This window comes from Puma concolor, chromosome D3 (genome assembly GCF_028749965.1).
Source record: "Puma concolor isolate L17-30 chromosome D3, mPumCon1.1.hap2, whole genome shotgun sequence".
In the NCBI taxonomy this organism is placed as follows: domain Eukaryota; kingdom Metazoa; phylum Chordata; class Mammalia; order Carnivora; family Felidae; genus Puma; species Puma concolor.
The window spans coordinates 19,423,568-19,443,058 of record NC_141678.1 but is presented as its reverse complement, the minus strand read 5'-3'; the positions used below and the strand labels follow the sequence as shown (position 1 = coordinate 19,443,058).

Below are 19,491 nucleotides of genomic sequence, written 5' to 3'. Positions count from 1 at the left end.
GGTCATTCCCAATTTGAAGTATCTAAAACATGGGGTTGGGGATGAGGGGAGGATGGACTCCAGCCCAAGGGGTTGAGATTCCAGGCTAGTGTATGGCACAGAAAGTGACTCCCCATCACTTTGCTCAGAGAAGTGGAAGTGGGGGGACAGGTCCCAACTGGGCCCCAGAGGCTATAAGAACAGGAGGGGCCCTGGCCCCAGAGTCTGTGCTGGGACAGTCAGATGGGTCACTGGATATTGGGGCCAGCTTTCTAGAGGCATCCTTTGAGCTGAGGTACCGCGTCCCCCACCCCCCAGCTTGGGGCAGGACTCAGGAAGGGAGGGCAAAGCTGGAGACCAGGCAGAACCTCATCGCTGAAAGCCTTGAATGCCAAGGGAAGGAGACTGGGCTTTATCAGGAACAGTGCAGCCGTGGAAAGACTTGAGGAGGATCTGGCATGGGCACTTCCTGGGTCACAGTTAGACACTGGGGAGGGATGACACAGGCAGGCACTGACCAGCTCAGCTTCAATGATAAGGGACAGTACAGCTCTGGGAAGACTAGAACGGCAGGGGCAGCCCTGAAATCTTCTTGGAGGAAAGGGAATACAGGCCAGGGGCCCGGCGGGCTTCACGGGGCGGGAAGAAGGACTGGGGCCAGACGCTCGTGGTGGAAGGAAAGGAGGGGGTGTGGCTCTGGAGGAGGCCCGACGGACTCGAGCCGGGAAGAGCGCGCTGAGGGCCGTGGACGAGGATGCGGTACGGTCCAGCCGGTTGCGGCCTCGTCCTACCGCGGGCATCGGCCGGGCTCTCAGGCTGGCTCCTCCGATCCCCGATCCCCGGGCCCACTCCGGGCCTCGGTTTCCCCGCGCGGCTGGGCGGGGCGGGGACAGCGCGGGTCTCGAAGCCGCCTGCAGGGGGCGCCCGTGAGCGGCGCGACCGGAGCCCGAGCCCGAGCCCGAGACGCCGCGGAGACAGCGGGAGCCGGCGCGCGAGCTGCAGGTCAGGAGGGGTCTCCGGTCTGGGGTCCCGAGGTCCCGGGCGGGCGGGCGGGCGGCCGGGCGGCAGGGGACCGTCGGAGGCTGTGGGGTTGGGAGGGACGGGTGGCTCGGGAACCCTCCCCTCAGGGCACCCCGCCGCTCCTACCCTCTCTTCCCGCCGCCCCGAGAGCGAGTTCACAGGGCTGGGGTCCGATCCCTGCCCCGAGGCGGAGGCTGAAATGGGTGCAAGGGCGGCTCAGGCGCGGACGCACGTCCGAAACTCGGTCGAAGAGCGGTGTGCGACCCAACGGGCCGCCCCAAACTGGACCGGAAGGTGCGCACGGGTGGGCGGGGAGGGGAGGGGGCCCGAGAGTGAGGCGGCCCCGGCGGCGGGGCGTGTGGGGCAGGCGTCTGGACCCGCAGGTGACGTGCGGAGAACGTCCGTCGGTCCGTCCAGGCGCCGTTGGCCGGCCCCAGGGCACTCGGCGAACCTTTCCGATGCGGCCGGCTGGGGTGGGCTGGGGGCGCCGAGGTGCGGCCTGAAGGAGGGCGGGTTGGACCCCCGGGGGTGAGAGAGGGCTTCCGCAGGTGGAGAAGCCCGGGGCGGGGACGGCATTCCGGGGAAGGAACGGCGAGGGCCGACGCTCCGCATCCCTAACGCCTGGGGCGCGGCGAGGAGTCTGGAACGCCGGGGCGAGGCAGGCGCGTTCCGGGGACAGTGGTGGCGGGACCCGGACTTAGGGGACCCAGGGGAGGCCGGAGGACGGGCAGGGTGGGTACACGGCTCGGACTGGTCCAGGCCGTCCGCCGGGCTGCTTTGAGCGGAGGTAGGAATGGCGGGAATGGTGGCGGCCCTCGAGGGACTTGGCGCAGGACGGTCCAAAGGATAAACGAGGGGGCCGAGGCCCCGCGGCACAGAGATCTCTGCGTTCTGGCACTGCCAGGCCGCTTTAGATTTTAATTTTTCATACTGTAAAATGGGAAGAAGGTGGAGCCCTAGGGATCTGTTGGGGTTTGAGAAAGAGAAGCTGGGGGGCAGGTCTCCCCATCCCCCATTCCCTAGGACTGGAGTTGTGGCTGGCCCCTGGGAAAGGAGTAGGCTGTCCCTTTGGCCAGCTGTCCCTCACCATCGTAGGGAGCACCCAGGCCCGTTTCCACCCAAAGGGACTGTGCTTGCCTCCGGCCTAGAGCTCAGGCTGCCCTCTTTGGTCTCTGCTGTCCAGCTGCCTGGACTGCCAGCTTCTGCACCCTCCAGAAGACTCCATGTTGCCTCCATTCCCCAACATGGTTGCTCCTGGTTGTCCCGCCGGTGGGGGGGAGGAGGGGGAGGGACCATGATGGGGAGCTGGGGAGCTCTCTGGAGCGCAGTGGGCCAGGGAGGATGTTGTGGGGTCAGGGGCTCCCTCCTTAGTCCTGCTGTAGCTAATCCTGGAGGCCTTGGGTGGGCTGGGAAGGCTCTGCCCTGTGGGCCAGCTCCCCATTTCGGGTCTCAGCAGGTCTATGACAGGAGCTCCTCACTGTGGCTTGTCCACAGGTAGTGGTGTCAACACCTCCTTGCTCTGTCCTTGTCCTTTAGAGTCCTCATGGTTCTCCCAGTTTCCAGTGTCCCTCTGGCCACTGCCCCTCCATCCCAATCCCCTCAGTGCAGATCAGGTTCTGGGCTAAGCCAGCTTCCCTGTTCATAACCTCAGAGAAGCTGAGGATGGCCCAGATATGGCTGGGAGGAGAGAGGCTTTGGTCCAGGCCAGTTCTGGCCAACCTTTGGGGGCTTACATGTTGCCCTCCCTCATGTTGGTCTGTGAAGTGTAGGCCCCCAACCACACTGTGGTCTTGCCCCCCAGGAGCCCACGGCCCAAGAGAGGCTGGCTTCAAGGGTACCCAATGGACCACAGATTTCGATGCCCAAACCTGGGTTCTGCTCTTGCCTCTTTGGTGCACTTGCTGGGCAGCCTTGGGCAAGTCACTGCCCCCTTAGAATCTGTCTTATTCGTAAAACAAGCATGATGGAATGAACAATGCTTGGTGTACAGGGTTGTGGAGAGTAAATGAGAGATGAGCATGAGAGAGAGGCAAGGCAGACCAGAGGACAGGTTGGGGTCTATGCTTTAGTTAGGGAACAGAGGGAGGCTATTGGCCTTGAGGTGGGGTGGGGGGCACCACAGGGGATCACTGTTGACAGAGGGACATGTGGATTGGAGTTGGCTTGGAGGCAAGCACTTGGTTTCAGGGCATCACACCCTGCAAACAAGCATCTAACTGCATTCCTGAGCTACCTTACCCCAGTGAGCTGGAATAGCCATCCCAACCTTCTTGTGGCGTTTGTCTCATCTGCTGCAACTCAAGCTGGGCACTGAAAGCTGTGCACACGGGAAGCTAAGGGGAGGATGACCAGAGGGATGGCTAGGGCAGGAAGTATATGCTGAGAAGGAGTTTGGGGGTGTGTGTCAGGGGCTACTGAGGAGATTGTCAGGTGCTGAGCAGGCAAAAGGAATGAGTCTGAACCCCCAGGGAAGGAGCCTGGGCCCAGGGAAGCACTGGCAGTCACAGAAGGGAGGGGTTACCTCATGGTCTGGAGGTTGGAGGGAGTAGTTGGGTTGTGGTGCCTGAGGGCAGTATCCTGGAGGTCTGGGCTGGGGTCAGATGGGGAAGGGAAGTGGGGGATGGATAGGAGCTTGGAGCTGGGATGCAGACAGCACTCCCTCCCCCCCCCCCCCCCGCCACTCCCCAAGAGACTGCTCATCTTCTGGCCAAGGCCTGGGAGCTCTAGGTGGTAGGGAGGGGCCATTTAGTGGCAAAGATCCCCCAGCCCCCGCCTATAGAATCATGAGAAGGACCCCTGTATTGTGGAGTCCATGGGATCCTTCTGGGGATGGGAAGGTCTGGGTGGAGGGGAAGACCAGCTGCCTCTCACTCCAGCCGGGGGCAGATGGGAGCTGGGTGCTCCAGCTTTCCAGGACTCCCTCAGGCCCCTGAGCCTCACAGAGGCTGTTGTCTTTGCCTGGACTCTCTTCCCTCCCTGCTCCCTCACTTCCCTGTCCTCCAAGTCCAGCCCAATCGGCCCCTCCTCTGGGAAACCATCCACAGTGCTTTGGGCCCTCTTCTGCAGGACAGTCCTGTTTCAGAAGTTGCTGGGCAGGGGCTGGTGCTGCTCCCACTTCTGCTGCTGCTACACCCACCAGCCCAGCTATCACTTGGGAGGAAAGGCTGCCTTAATGCACCAGGGAGAGGCAGGCAGCACCACTCTGGTGCCTCTCCTAGTATCTGGGCTGGTGGTCTCTGTCTGCCCATCCATCACAGGGGCATTCACCTCTGGCTCCTCAGTGGACTTTGCAAATTGTGGGGTTGGGGGGCGCCTCATGGAACGAGGAGCAGTGGCAGAGCCGTGTGGCATCTGGGCCAGCCCACAGGCCATGCTGCAGTTGGTTTACCCTCTCCCTTCAGCCTCCAGGGCTGCATCATCATGCCTTCATCCCAGGGACCCCAGAAGTGGGTCTGCCTCCCTCCCATCCTCCACTTTCTGGGCAGCTCCTGCCCTCCAACAGGCCAGCCTTCTCCCAGGGCCCCACCCCAGGCCCACTAGGGCCATCTAGGAACCTCCCCGCCTCCCCTCACCCCCACCCCACATCTCTTTCTGGCATCATAGTGCCTGTCATCCTACCATTAGAGGGTTCTTTTCAGGGAGGTGTGGGTGCTATGCACTTCCCAGGGTGCTGTCTCATAGGAGCATCGGTACAGAAGGGAAGACTCTGCTCAGGATCTCAAGGAATGTGGGATGGAGCAGGAGTGGGATCCCACCTGAGCTCCTTCCACCACAGAGTGGGCACCCAGCACCTTGTGTGTGGGGTGACCTCTTGGAGGGAGGCCATCAGATGCAGCAGAGAGGGCTGGGCAGGGGCTGGTGCTGCTCAGCCCAGAGAGGGTGAATGGCCACCTCAGGCTGGGAAGATGCAGTCTCTCCAGTACCTGGCCTGGACATTCGGGGATGGCAGACGAACTCTGGGCCCCCTGTGGGGAGAAAGGAGCTGTGGCAAGGCCCTGTGGCCCCAGGGGCTGGTGCTGTGGAGGCTGCTCTAGGGGGGCTAGACTCAGTGCAGGGAACTGGCTCTCCACCCGGCTGGTTCCTGCACACATCCTGCCCTCCCAGAGCTGAGAACAGCAGCCACATGGAGGGCCTGTGGGAGAGGGGGTACCACTGGATGCCTGCCTGATACTTTGGGCCGAGCCTGCACCATGTTCCTGAAGTTATCCTGCAGGGAGGGAAGTGGGGAGGCAAGAGGCACCGGTGCTCCACGGCTTTCCTCCAGGCAGCACCGGAAGACACTGGTCCCACTCCAGTTGATGGGGCTTGGTAGGTCCCAGGGCCCTGGGGTTCTGGGAGGCTTGTGCCCAGGCTTGGGCCACTCCAAACACCAGTCATGACAGAGCTAGCGGAGGGCGTGTGGTTGGCAGCAGGAGCTAAGCTGCCTGTCTAGCTATTTCTTCTTTCCTTGTTGCTCTCTGCACGCTCACTGAGCTCCCATTAGACAGATGTCCATACTTCTTTCTCAATTTACCTTCTGTGTCTCTCAACTGTATCTCCTGCTGGGCTTCGTGTCTTTGTGAAGTTCCTGTGATAATACCTCAGGGCTGATCATTCCTCAGATCCCCAGTTGTCTCTTCAATTGTGTACATGCTTGAAGTGCATCGTGTTGATGGTGTTCTCTTTCTCATTCCCTTGACTTTTCATTTTGGGGACCTTATATTCTTTCTTGCTCATATTCATTCACCTGTTCTTGTTTCGCTTTTGCCAGTCAAGCCATAAGTTCTCCTTCTTGTTTATGGGTGCTATTCCTTTTTTCATCTCTTTGAAGACCCTAAATGTCTTTGAAAAACATTATTAGATTATGACCTTCACCTCTTCCAGAATGAATGAAACTCCATATTCAGGGTGCTGCTGCTTTATCTTTCTTAGCTTGAGCTTTTCTCCTGTGCTTTGAAATTGTGGCTTACAGGGTCATCTTAAGTGGGAATGGAGGCCCTGGAGACAGGGAGTGACCTGCACACTAAGGCAGCAGCTGGCTCTCAGCACACTCTCCTGGGACAGTTCCTCCTTCCAGGTCCCCTGCTGTAGGCTCAGGACCTTGCTAAGGCCAGGCTCAGTAGCACGTGGCACAGAGCTCCCTGTGATCCAGCAGTTGGGATGCTGCATGGCACAGGGTAGGCATTTGTATAACATTTGCTATGAGGAAGTAGTGGAAGAGACACAGGTTAGGATTCTGGAGCCCAGGAATGGGCCAAGCATGGTTATGCCAGGTCTGAGTCCCTACACTTGGCTTAGTTTATTGCCCTTAGCAGCACCCAGGAGCAGAGGTGCAGGGTCCTGCCTGGAAGGCAGGCTCTGGGGTGTACAGCCACCATCTAGGCATGTGTACAGAAAGCCTCACTAGTCTGACTTACAAGGAGCCAGAAGTGGGCCAGGAAATATGTGGGTTTTGATTAAATGGAGTTTTAATTAAAATGGCCAGGTTGGTGGGGATAAGAAGGCCAGAAGAAGCAGCAGTTTTGAGTCTGACTCCTGGGAATCCTGGGAGCTGTCCTTTCAAGGCTTATCATGCACATTCCCCAACATGTGTCTCTAGTTTATATGGGACAGCTTCTGCCCTCTGCCCTGTCCCCAAAGAAGGATAATCACAGGGAAATATTACATTATTAACATTTAATTTCCCCTCCTGGCTAGCAACAAATGACTCAAGAATTAGAGTCAGCAGAGAGGGATAGGAAATTGTCAGATCCTGGCTCCGCCCCTGGCCCCCTCCCCTTGGGCCTCCAACCTTCCTGTCACTCTAGGAGGCCTCAGAAGGGAGGGAAGCAGAGAGGGGCCAGCAGGCCCCAAGAAATCTTCCTGCTTCTGTGTTTATTATGGGCATTTCCCTCCGCTCTATTTCACCCTTTTAAGCTCTTGGTATCTGTAAGACTGGGAGAGGTTGTTAATCTCTTTGGGACTTAGCTTCCTCATCTGTAAAATGGGGCTCATGGGGCCAGTGAGAACACAGATGACCGCAATGTCCCTGTGCCCTCACATCATGAGCTCCCAAGCAGGCTGCACAAGCTAAGAAGGTCTGCGTAGAGTCTCGGCATCCAGGGAGAGCGCAGGATGTGGTGGCTTAGTGGCGGCTGGAACCTAGTGGCATAGGGTCTCTCGAGTTGTGTTAATTGCCATTTCCTGTCAGTGATACATACGTTAGTAGCTTGAAATTGGCCATATGGGGAGCATTTATACCATGAACGTCTGGCAAAGGCCACAAGTTAGGATGCCCCCACCTCCCAGACTGATTTGCCCACCTATGGCTGGGAAGCTCCCAACCTTCCCACAAAATAGCTCCAGTAGGAGGCTGTGCAGCCTTCTCCCTGCCTTGTCTGCCCCCTGGTGCCTTGAGCTCCACTGATGAGGGCAGTGAGAGTTGAGAGCAGCAGCTAAGCTGCTTGGGGCCAGCACTCTGGTTTGACAGATGCCCAGGTTTCCTGTGGGGCCAGGCCAGTCTCACCCCAGGATGTGCTGGCAGCAGCTAGAAGAGCCGGCAGAAATGCTGTAGGAAGGGCAGATGGGCAACTAGATGTGCAAGGAGGCAGCCTTTTAGGACTCAAGGGCATTAGGTGTGCCTTTAGCCCCTTGCAAGACTGATGTGGGTAGGAGGATCGGTGACCACTAAGATCCATTGCATCCAGTGAGATTGGGAAGGTGCCCCAGGCATGGTGGGCAGTAGAAAGGTAGCTTCAGTTTAGTCAGGAAGAGTGTTGGTCCCAGGTGCTGTTCAACATGAGGGCCCATGGCACAGAGGGTGGTGGCAGGGAGACCCTGAGGACTGGGCATATGTAGGCAGGTACCCAGGGCTGCCAAGAGAGCCTCACCTAACAGAGGGCTGGGTTAGGCCCCTTGAAGGTCCTTCCACTCCAGGCAGCCTGGCTCATGGAGGCAGCCTGGCATCCAGGACGGGTGTTGGTGGTGTGACCCCATCATTAGGGCTCAGGGCATTGGGGCAGGACAGCCTGGCTCCACAGAAATGTGATACGTATTTGGGTTAGGTGGATTGTTGGTGATCCCACCTCGTCTTCCCCCAGGCCAGGTGCCCTCTGAATCTGGACAGTGGTCTGGGGCCAAGTCATGCTTATAGCCTGGGTTGGTCTGATTGGCAGAGGCTGTGGTGCCTCTGAATGCAAATTCCCCTGGAGAGGTTGAAGTCTGGGTAAGAAGGGTGGCAGGTGATGGTTAGGCGGCTAGGAGAGCAGGCGGCTCACTGGTAGGAGGAGGTAGGGTTCCCTAAGGCTCCCTTGGCCTGGACAGTGGCCTGCTGCTAGTGCTGGGCCTGGGAGGCCCCTAGGAGGGAAGTAGTTCAGGGCCTGTCACTTCCCTTCTGGAGAATAAAAACAAGACCCTAGACACACGGCTTCTGCAGCTGGGGGTGGGGTAGGGGGGGGTCCCTGGTGAATGCTGTCTTAGGCTATAGGCCAGGAGCACCAAGGGACACTCTGTGGCCAGGGATAGCACCAGGAGACTTGGTCTGATCCTCCTCTGCCAGTGACATGCTTTATGAGCAGCTGGCTGGCAAGTACCCTGTGTATAGCAGGGCCCTGAGATTCATTCATGGTCTCTTGGTGGTGGGCCCCTGCCAGGCCTGAGAGAAGCCATTGGGCTGGCTGCAAGAACCCCCCCATTTTTCAAGCACTTTGCCTCCTCTTCTCTGTCCTGCTTCCTGGTGTTGCGTGCTCCATTGGAGCCTCCTAGTGGGCATAGGGAATACCCCTTGGATATAGTTCCAGCCGCCTGAAGCACACAGGAGTCAGAAGGAAACTTGGTGTTCATCTGTTGCAGCCTGGCCCCTTGAACATGGCCAGGGACCACGAGTGACCTTCTCCCAAGATCACCAGCCCTGCTCTATCCCTTGTGTCCTGGAGGAGTGAGGGAGGATGCAGTTTCCTGAGCCCAAGTGTGGGAAGCTGAAGGGCAGCTTTGGGCCTCTTGTCTCCATGCAGGCAGCAGTTGCCGCCCATGTGCACCTAGGGCCCCGTGAAGGCCCAGAACGGGGGGAGTAGGTTGACTTGGCATGAGGGGACACCACTGGGCAGCACATGTAAGCATGATAAGGTGGGGGCAGAGGCTGTGGGGAGGGGCCCCTAGGCTGGTAGGGGATATGGAGACCATTTCACAAGCTCAAGGGTGAACACTAGGGGTTTGGGCTGGGGGAAACCAAGACCTCTACTGCTTGTGCTTCTCAGGAGGGTCAGCAATTCCTTACATTTCTATGACATTTTCACTCTGGGGGAGCCCTTTAAGATCTGTTTATTTCCTTCTCATAGAATCATGAGTGAGAGCTGAAATGACCCCCAGAGGCTATCTGGGGTCCAATCTCCTCACTGTATCAATGAGGAAACTGAGGCCTAGAAAAGAAAAAAACATCCTTGCCTGCAGTTCCCCAGGAAGTCCTGGCTGAGCACCCTGCCTTCTGCACAGCACCAAACTGAATTCAGTCTGTCCTGGCATCAGCCAGGCAGAGGAGCAGGTTGGGGAGCGGGCGTGGGAGGAGGGGGGGGGGAGGTGAGGCGGTTCCCTTGCCCAGATGTGCAGTCAGCTGGCAGGGGCTGCTGAGGAGCGGCTCCCTTGGTGACTGCTCCTCCACACTGTGCAGCATCACCAGCAAGGGCAGGGGGGCTTAGCTGCCAGCAGTGGAAGACAGGACAAGATGGACCACCCAGGTCCTTCCAGATTGGAACTCTAGGCCTGCTCCTTAACCTAGCAGCTTAGGCAGGTGCTGGTAGTTCCCAGGAAGAGCTCTTGGGGGATGGAGCAGACTGAAGCTGGCTGAGAGAGAAGGTAGGTGGACCTGGGAGAGTCCAAGGGGGTGAGGGGGCCTTTCTGGAAAGGTCATGGGGGTGGCAGTGAGCTCAGGGACTCAGGAGACTGGCAGGGCTGCCACAAAAGGCTTGAGAAGCTGAGCATGGGGTGGGGGTGGGGGCAACACAAGTGACTTAACTTTAAAAAGATTCCTGGCTCCCCTAGAAAAAACAAGGACTGAGGCTGACCCCCAGCCCTCTGTGTCCAGGGTGGGAGGGGCAGGGCACAGTGGGCTGTTCTCAGGCTAATGCCTGGCCTGCAGGGAGGGCATTGGTAAGCTGGGGCTGAGGGCTACCTCTGGGAATCTTCAGCTTTTCCCTCTCTGCCCATGGTCCAGCTCCTCACAAGGCTTCTCCCTTGGCAGGTGCCTCGGGGACTGTGAAGCCGAGCTGAGCCAAGATGCTGCCGGAGCCCCTGAAGAGGGTCTGGTTTCTGGAGACTCAGAGTTGGCTCTGAAACAGCCCTTGGGGAGCCCCCCCCCCCCCCCCCCCGCTTGCCTGCAGGGACGCTCTTGGCTCCTGTGAAGAAGGGGCTCAGGGGCCTGGGCAGGGCCAGCTGCACTGCAGCTATGGACCGTGAGCTGGCCTGGCCCGTGTCCTTGCTGACCCTGCCTGTCTGCGGCCATGCCCACCATGGGCTCCTGGGTGTACATCATGGTGGAGCTGGCAATTGCTGTGCTGGCCATCCTCGGCAATGTGCTGGTGTGCTGGGCTGTGTGGCTGAACAGCAACCTACAGAACGTCACCAACTACTTTGTGGTGTCACTGGCGGCAGCCGACATTGCTGTGGGAGTCCTCGCTATCCCCTTCGCCATCACCATCAGCACAGGGTTCTGTGCTGCCTGCCATAATTGCCTCTTCTTCGCCTGCTTTGTCCTGGTCCTCACGCAGAGCTCCATCTTCAGCCTCCTGGCCATCGCCATTGACCGCTACATCGCCATCCGCATCCCACTCCGGTGAGCTGGGGGCTGTGGGCGGTGGGCTGCCCATATTCTCTTCTCTGGCATGCCTCATGCTGAGGTTCACATCTGTGAAAAGGCTGCCTGTACCAAGGTCTGGTCTGCGCCAAGCCAGGGCCAGGGTGAACCTGGGGTTAGGATTTAGTCTGTGATGTCTGTGTGTTGAGCTGAGGACAGGGTCATGGGGCTCAGTCTGGGGCTGCCCAGGGCTTGGCACATGGCCAGAAATCATGCCAATCTAGCTGATCCCTGTGGGCACAAGGCACCCTGGCCCTCCCCAGTCTTCCCCAGCCTATTTGGTTGAGGCTGCTGCTCTTTGACTATGGCAGATGTGTGTGGCCCAGGCCTGGGTGGTGCATCTGGGCCATTTTCTCACACAGCATGATGCTGGGGCGGGGCAGGGCACCACGGGAAACCACAGGCCCTCAGAACCAGAAACCCGCCTGCCTGCCTGCCCTAACTCCTCTGGGCCAGCCACACAGTGTGGACATTAGGAAAATGACCCAGAGAGGGGAAGTGACTTGGCTGAATGCCACAGTGAGTCACTTAGACCTATATGCAAATTCTGTGCTCCTCAGGTCAGCAAGTACTGATGGTCTTAGAGACAGCCTGTGTGCTCAGCTAGTGGAAAGGGGTTTTTGTGAAGTGACTTCAGCCATGTATTGTGTAAATGAAGACTTTCCCGAGGCTGAGTTTATTTAACGTGGCCTCCACCTACCACAGATGAAACTAGGAAGTAGGTCCCTCCCTCTCTCCTCCCCCCAAGGTGGGGGGAGTGGTGAGGGGCAGGAGAACCTCCTGCCCCACCTCCTTGACCCTCTATCTGGGAGCTGGGTTCCACAGCCTGGGTGGTTGCAGACCCTGAGGGAGGTCTCAGAGGACCAGGGTACCTGGCCCTGTAGTGAATTCTCCCAAACAAGTGAAGTGCCTGCCTCCAGAGTAACCCTCAGCAGCCCCATGCTGGCAGAGTGCACCCTAGCTGGAAAGAGGAGCAGGCTCAATGAGCAAATGGAAATTTAGAGTGTCAAACCAAGGGGGCCCTTAGAGGTCATTTCCTCTCATCTTCTAGATGGAAAAATGAGGCTCAGAAAAGGGAGCCAGCCCTCAGGGCCACACAATGAGTTGGTAGCACAGTTGGGACTAGGCCTAGGAAGAAATGTGACCTGTCACCCACTGTGACTCCAGTCTTTGGGGAACAGGGCAGCCCTGGTCTCCCAGACCTACTCCCAGGAGTAGGTGGCCACTCCTGTCACCTGGGCTCTAAGGGGGAAGAAGGCACCCTCATCATGCTGCTCAAGTGAAGGGCCCCACGTGGCCCTATAGGACGCTCTAGTCTCAGGAGAGCCTAGGACTCTTGCCAAAGAGGAGACTCTAGCCAGTCTTAATATAGGACTAGTCTGATAGTGCAGAGCAGAGTTCAGAGTCCAGGCTCCCTGAGGAACGCTCAGAACACGGGGTCCCAGGTGGACTAGAAGGCAGAGAATTGGTGTCTACTTAAGGAGCCAAGCTGAGCATGGGCTGGGCCTGGGCCAGCCCTGGTAGGAACATTCAGTGGGGAAGCAGAGACCTCACTTTCACTTCCTTCCCTGATTCAAAGGGCAACGGCATCCTAAGGAGAGATCAGGGCTCAGTTGCAAGGGTCTTGGCTTCTTTTTCTTATCTCTCTGTTAAGAGTCAAGAGAATGATTCCTGATGTAGGAGGATGGGACGTGCTGTGTGACCATAAAAAGTCAGCTGTCTCTCCCCGGGCCCATGTCCTCATCTATAAAAGGGGATAGGCCTTTCTGTCCTTCTGAGCTCACAAAGGTGTTGTGAGGGTCCAGTGAGCAGATGGGTGTGGTGAGGCCCCTGGGTGGGAAGGTTGGTGGGATGGAGCAAGTGGGGATTCAGCCCATTCTTGAGCTGCTGGAGATTCAGAATGGATCCTGGACCTGCCCTGCCCCATCTGTATCACCAATACCTATGATCTTCAGAGCAGGACCTAGTTCCACCGAGACTTGGCTGTTTGAGCATTGCTTGATAAAGCCTTGGAGGGGTCAGCCTGGATCTCTTGGATCTGGGAGCCATTAGGGATGATGATGATGGTACTTATCTCCTACCTCAGGCAGAGAGCTTCACAGTTGCCCAAGGATGTTAGCACAGTTTCTCCTTTGATCTTCACAGCCTAGCACTGTGGCCAGGGAAGACGTGATGACCCTGTGTTACTCATGGGGAGGCTACAGCAGGAGAAAGAAAAGTCTCTCGTGACTTGGGGGACATCAGGGCCCTTCACAAAGTTCCAGACTCCCTTGGGTCTTTCCACTTACCTATTCCTCAAGGGCCCTGGGCTGGGGACAGCAAGGTGCACAAAGGTGTCCAGGTAGGGGCTCCTGAGAGCAAGATGGGTACAAGAGGGAATGACGTGAAGGCAAATGAGAACCCAGAGCTCCTGGCAGATCTGGAGCCACTGCCTGACTCAGGCTGCCTTTTCTGCCTCCCCCACATTCCCTGCCAGCTGGGAATCTCGCTGCCTCTGCATGCTGTTTCCTGCTCCACTCTGGAGGTCCATTTGGCTACTCTGAGGTGTCCATTCTCTGACTGCTGCCCTGGATGCCTAGCCCTAGGCCTGCATCACTCACCATTAATTTATTTCTCTCTCCTTCTTTCCTTCTTCCTTTCCTTTCTCCCCATCTCTCTTTCTTTTGTTAAAAGGATTCAGTTTCAGAAAAATCTGTGCTCCTTCCCAAGTACAGGGACCTTTGGTGGGCTAGGGCAGGGCCTAGTCAGGAATCCAGTGAGAAGCAGCCTGGCCAAAGGCAGAGATGGGAGCTCTTGGTGTCCCTGGAGGAAGACAGAAAGCCCAGAGTGAGAGACAAAGGTTTTCATATCCTAGGGGACTTCTGCGCCCCTTGTCTCCTGCCTCTCACATTATTAACCCCTGGTGAGTGCTCGCTCTCCTTGGGAAACGGACTACATGTGGGGCAGCAGTTGATGCAAAGACCTGAATTGTATGTGGTGAATCACTGCCTGGGGACAAAAACCCCCTGGCTTGTAAAGAGGGTAGGATCAGGGCTCCCAGGAGGAGGTAACTCTGGATGGGTCTTGCAGGATGGATATGAGTAGGCCAAGCCTAGACAAAGGCCACAAAGAAGGAAGGACCATGTGGGCCTTGGAACAGGAGAAGTGACAGAGACAGAAGAACAGGAGGGCAGGGAGGGTGTGAGGCTAGCTCAGGCCTGCCTATGCTCAGAAGGGAGTTTGGGTTTCACCCATGCATCAATGGGTGTTCAGTTCTTAGATCACTGGCTCCTTTAGACAACTTAGGAAAGCTCCGCCTTCTCTCAGTGTAAGGAAAATGCACATGAAGCCCCACTTAGAATTGTGGGTGGTATTCTTGGATCATAGAATGAGTCTCCAACATGGGTGATGGGAAGTCCCCAGGAAGGGGCACCTGTGAGCTGAAAGATGCAGGGATACAAAGGCACCTCCAAATGTGGCAGGCAGCACTCTGGCACCTGCTTCCTGTGACACCTCTGGGCTCCCCCAAATGGCAGAGTGTTGTTGTGCTGGATACCTCTGGCACCCCTTCCACTGGACAGTGTGTCTGGGCCCCAGGAGGTCAAGATGTGATTGCCATAAGTCAGAGACATAGCCCAAGGGGATGCCCCTGGGCCAGGCTATGGCTTGGCTGTTGTTCTATTTGGGCCCTAATGCTGTTCCAGTTCCCCAGGGGCCTGGGTCCAGAGCGCTCAGCCTAAAGGCTTTTCTTCTGAATAATAAAACTAATCTGTTTGATGTTTCTGTGTGTGTGTGTGTGTGTGTGTGTGTGTGTGTGTGTTTAATAAGTTATTACCTGCACATACTAAAACATTAAAAAAGAACAACAGAGTATATGGTGAAAAACTGTCCCTTTTGTCCACCGCCCTACCTTCAATTATCTTCCTGGAAGGCAGTGTTGAGAATCTGCCCAGAGATATTCTTTGCAGGCATAGTCAAGTGCTATTAATGTATGTTTGTTTCTGTCCTCACAAGGGGTTTTCTTTTTAAAATGCAGTGCCAGACTTCTGCTCATGGGTTTCCTTGTCCATAAAAGCAGACAACTGGACAGACCAGGGATTTTCAAACTGTCCCCGGAAGCCTTTGGTCTGGGCCTGGGTGTCCCCACCAACTCATTCATTCAGTGAATATTAAGCTGCCTCCCTTCCTCAGCAGCCTCCTTCTGTGATTGCCTGGGAATGCGGGCAAGAAGGTCAGCTGCTAGAGGACAATTTGAAAACCCCCAAAGCAGGTGGCTTCCAGGGTCCTCTACACCATCTCTACACCATCTGCTCCTGCTTGGTTGCCTCAAATGATAGGAAGCTCACTTTGCCTGAGGCAGCCCATTTCTTGTGTGAACAGCTTAGCTGAGAAGTTCTTACTTACCCCAATTCACAGTCCACCCCCCTGTAATTCCCACCCACGGATTATACATTCTGCCCTCATGGGACTGTGCTCACAGGCCCTGGATTCTTAGTTCCATTTTGCAAATGAGGAAACTGAGGCTCAGAGATGCAGAGTGACAGAACATGGCAAAACAGGAATGCACTAGCACTGGAACTCAGGGAGGGATACCCTTTTCTCAGGAAAAATACCAACATTAAAATAGCTTCCTATTTAATAAGATTATATAAATTATAATTAGCAGAGTACAAAAACAGTGCCCGGCACACAGCAAGTGCTGTGTAAGTATTAAATGGAAAAAGAAAGAAAAAGAAAAAACCTAAGACTTTGTGTTTGAGGCTCCAGAATAGGAAACAGGGCCATGTAGGCTCTCTGTGGCTTGGTGGAAGTGAGCAAGTCCATGACCCTCCTCCTGTTGCAAGCACCCAAGCCCCTGCTAAATGGGGCTGAGGGGTTCCTGGGAGTGGCCCTGTCCAGTTATTCTTTGGATTCAAAACTGACATAGATTCAGAACTGACAGACTTACCTTGGCCCGAGTTGCCTCTGGGCTCCTGAAATGTCCATGGCAAGTCCATTCCTCTCCTTAGGCTTCAGTTTTTCCATCTATAAAATGAGGCAGTTGGATTAGATAAGAGGTCAGAGGCCACAAGACTTTATCCCCCTTTATTTGAATTTGTTGACAAAATTTAAACCACAGGCGATTTCACCTAGAAAATCAGCTCCTCAGCCCCGTCTGAGGTCTGGCAGCACTGGAAGCACATTGTGCATAAGCGGCCAGGGGCTGAGCAGCGTCAACTGTCTCTTATACAGACAATAAATGCCCTGCCAGCCTGCCTCACACATTTGTTACCTGTAGGCCCATGTTTGCCACCCATGGACTAGTTTCTGTGGATGCTTCCAATTCTGGAAATTAAGTAAAGCACATTTTTCCTTGGCACCTGCTGTGTGTCGCTTTCTTAGTGCTGGCAGTACAGTGATGGATGCAGGAAAGCCCTGTCCCAAAGGGGCCCTCTACCTCAGGGGCCCAGATGGAGTAGGGATTTGGTGCACTTGGGTAGAAAACTTCTTTGGGAAGGTATCTAGCCTGAACATAAAGGATGGATAGGGTTTACCAGGTAGAGGGGAGGGCAGTCTGGTGTTACCAGAATCAAAACCATTAAACAAATGGTTATCTCTCAGAGATCACTGAGGTCACCTTCTTCAGTCAGAGATAATTTTTTGATTGCCCATTCTTTAAGTAAAATCTATGCCACCGGAGCATCTGGTTGGCTCAGTTGGTTGAGTGTCTGACTCTTGATTTTGGCTCAGGGCATGACCCCGCACTGAGTGTGAAGCCTGCTTAAGATTCTCTCTCCCCTTCTGCCCCTCTCCCCAGCTTGTGTGTGTGTGTGTGTGTGTGTGTCTCTCTCTAAAAAAAGAAAAAAAAAGACTTAAGATTCTCTCTCTCTCTAAAAAAAAACATCTATGCCACCTTTTCTATGGACTTGGGGCCAGCTTTCTGGCTGGCAGATCAGGTCACACTTGGAGTCTGGGACTGCATCTGGCTGTTTAGTCCTGAGTGATTTCAGTCAGATTACTTTTCCTCCTTGGACCTCAGTACCTCATGCAATTCTTTCCTGTTAAATGTTAAGACATATCAATCTCATGTCTCTCCAGAGGGCTGTGGGTGAATCTGGAAGGCAGAGAGGGTATTTGACCCAGGACCTCCACGACCCCCTCCTCCCCTCTGTGCCACCTCTCCTTGAGGGCTTTCTGGAGACCCTATGTCAAGTGGGGAAGGAAGAGCATGGAGTACAGGAGACATGAATCGCCTACAAGTCTGATGTGGCTGGTTCTGCCCCCGGCCAATGAGTGTACCCTCCTGGCTTATTCCCACTTTTAAGGAAAGCTTACTCTAGCATCAACTAAGACTAACGTGGAGGTGATAAGTTCTCTCACTTATTAAGTCCCTCAAAGAGAACGGAGTCTGAGGACTACTTTTAATACTATTTGGTAACCATCTGAATGTCTATGCAGTGGTTTCCTTTCCAGGGGGCCGGCTCTCCTGTTTCCTGCTGTGGGAAAAGGCAAGGGCTTGGGCCTCCACTGAACAGAGGAGGATAGTGAGGCTAGGAGGCAGGAAGTGAGTGGTCCAAAACCTTACAGTCAGCAGATCAGGCCCAGGTGCCTCTCTGGGTTTCTGACTCTTAGCCTCTCCTTGTCTTGGTTTCTCAGACATCTGATGCTGGTCTCCTTTCCCCAGGTACAATGGCTTGGTGACTGGCACAAGGGCCAAAGGCATCATTGCAGTCTGCTGGGTGCTGTCATTTGCCATTGGCTTGACTCCCATGTTGGGCTGGAACAACTGCAGCCAGCCGAAGGAGGGCAAAAACCACTCACAGGGCTGTGGGGAGGGCCAGGTAGCCTGTCTCTTCGAGGATGTGGTTCCCATGAACTACATGGTGTACTACAACTTCTTTGCTTGTGTCCTGGTGCCCCTGCTGCTCATGCTGGGTGTCTACTTGCGGATCTTCCTGGCTGCTCGGCGACAGCTGAAGCAGATGGAGAGCCAGCCTCTGCCGGGGGAGCGGACTCGGTCCACGCTGCAGAAGGAGGTCCATGCTGCCAAGTCGCTGGCCATCATTGTGGGGCTCTTTGCCCTCTGCTGGCTTCCCCTGCACATCATCAACTGCTTTACCTTCTTCTGCCCAGAGTGTAACCATGCCCCGCTCTGGCTCATGTACCTGACCATCATCCTCTCCCACACCAATTCCGTTGTGAATCCCTTCATCTATGCCTACCGCATCCGTGAGTTCCGCCAGACCTTCCGCAAGATCATTCGCAGCCATATCCTGAGGCGACGGGAGCCCTTCAAGGCAGGCGGCACCAGTGCCCGGGCCTTGGCAGCTCATGGCAGTGATGGAGAGCAGATCAGCCTTCGCCTCAATGGTCATCCTCCTGGGGTGTGGGCCAATGGCAGTGCCCCCCATCCTGAGCGGCGGCCCAATGGCTATGCCCTGGGGTTGGTGAGTGGAGGGAGTGCCCACGAGTCCCATGGGGACATGGCCCTCCCAGATGTGGAGCTCCTCAGCCATGAGCTCAAGGGAGCATGCCCAGAGTCCCCTGGCCTTGAGGGACCCCTGGCCCAGGATGGAGCAGGAGTGTCCTGATGATCCACTGAGTTTGCCCTTTCCTCCAGGAAGGAAATCTTTCTCTTTGGTGGATGGAACCAGTCACGTTGGGAGAAGAATGAATGTGCCTGGAGACCCTTCTTGTGGCCAGTTCCCACTTTGGACTGAGAGGAGAGTACCCTGGCTGGAGCAGCATGAGGCCCAGCAGGAAGGGTTTGGAGTCCGAGGAAGCAGACATTTCATGTTGGGAGGCCCTGCATCAGGTCAGGGCCACGGCATCAGAACATCTTGGCTGGGCAGGGCCCAGTACCCCACTCGAAGCATCTAGAAATACCACCCTAACTTCACAGAGCAGCTGTGGCAGAGCAGGCTGGCTAGCCCTAAGGCTGGGGGTGGCTACAACAGACCCCCCTAATCACATACACACCACCCTCCCGAGACTTTCCAAGGGTTCAGGAGCTGCTGTGCCCAGAGATGGCGTGTTTTTGTTTTTGTTTTTTCCAGGAGAAAATGTTAAACCTGAAGAAATCCCTTTTCTTTTTTTTTTTTTTTTTAAATCATCTTCCTTCCCTGGTTGCTGGGTCTGTTGTTGGTCTTGCTGCTAACCTGGCCTCAGAGGTCAGCCCAGGGAGTCCCAGGCAGCTCTCACTGGCTGCCATGAGCTGCCATGCACTTCTTACCCCATCAGTCCCAGGGCCATTTCTTAAGGCCACAGAGCTGGGCTCAAGGACAGGGAGTTGTAATGGAATGGTGTCAGACTGTGGGCTTAAGGGAGGAGGTGGGGACTGGCCCACCATGGCGTGTGCCTGGGTAGCTCAGAGCTGCCCAGTTAGAGGCCCTATCTAACTGCCTTTCCTTCTGAAGGGAATGTTTTTTTCTGAGATAAAATAAAAATGAGCCATGTTGTGTTTTAAACTTGTCCAATGAGAATGGTGTCTGAGTTCCTTTCCCCATTCCATAGCCAGGCCTGGCACACACATATATGGGTGTGTATTGCATGTGTGAGAGAGTATGTGCATCTGTGCAGACAGACAGTCTGCCTGCCTGGGGATGCCTCCACAGCCTCCCATCTTCCAAGGGAAAAGGCTATCTGGATGCACCAGAATCTAAATGCCCACGAGCAGCCCCCAGACCTGTGTTCCTGTGAGAGAGGGGCTGTGGGAGGAAGGACTCTTT

At 55.8% G+C, this 19,491-nt stretch overlaps 1 protein-coding gene and 1 long non-coding RNA gene across 4 annotated transcripts in view; one reads left to right on the top strand and one right to left on the bottom strand.

Annotated features, from left to right (window-relative positions):
* ADORA2A (adenosine A2a receptor) lies at window positions 1–19,234 on the top strand. Of its 3 annotated transcripts, XM_025933657.2 has the most exons (3): window positions 10,452–10,783; window positions 17,448–18,210; window positions 18,384–19,234. In XM_025933657.2, the coding sequence occupies exons 1-3, from the start codon at window positions 10,452–10,454 to the stop codon at window positions 18,435–18,437; spliced, it is 1,149 nt and encodes a 382-aa protein (XP_025789442.1). In that variant the 3' UTR covers window positions 18,438–19,234. The 3 variants fall into 3 exon arrangements, with proteins under 3 accessions (XP_086538105.1, XP_025789442.1, XP_025789439.1); XM_086681979.1 differs by lacking the exon at window positions 10,452–10,783 and adding an exon at window positions 1–981 and having other exon boundaries at window positions 17,448–19,234; XM_025933654.2 differs by having other exon boundaries at window positions 17,448–19,234.
* The window catches only part of LOC147575367 (uncharacterized), a 56,003-nt gene continuing 45,295 nt past the window's right edge, over window positions 8,784–19,491 (bottom strand). Inside the window, exons 3-5 of the long non-coding RNA XR_015242327.1 lie at window positions 15,732–15,808; window positions 13,093–13,155; window positions 8,784–13,002 (exon numbers count right to left, since the gene is read on the bottom strand). This is a non-coding gene — a long non-coding RNA (uncharacterized LOC147575367). The remainder of the gene's footprint in view (window positions 13,003–13,092; window positions 13,156–15,731; window positions 15,809–19,491) is intronic.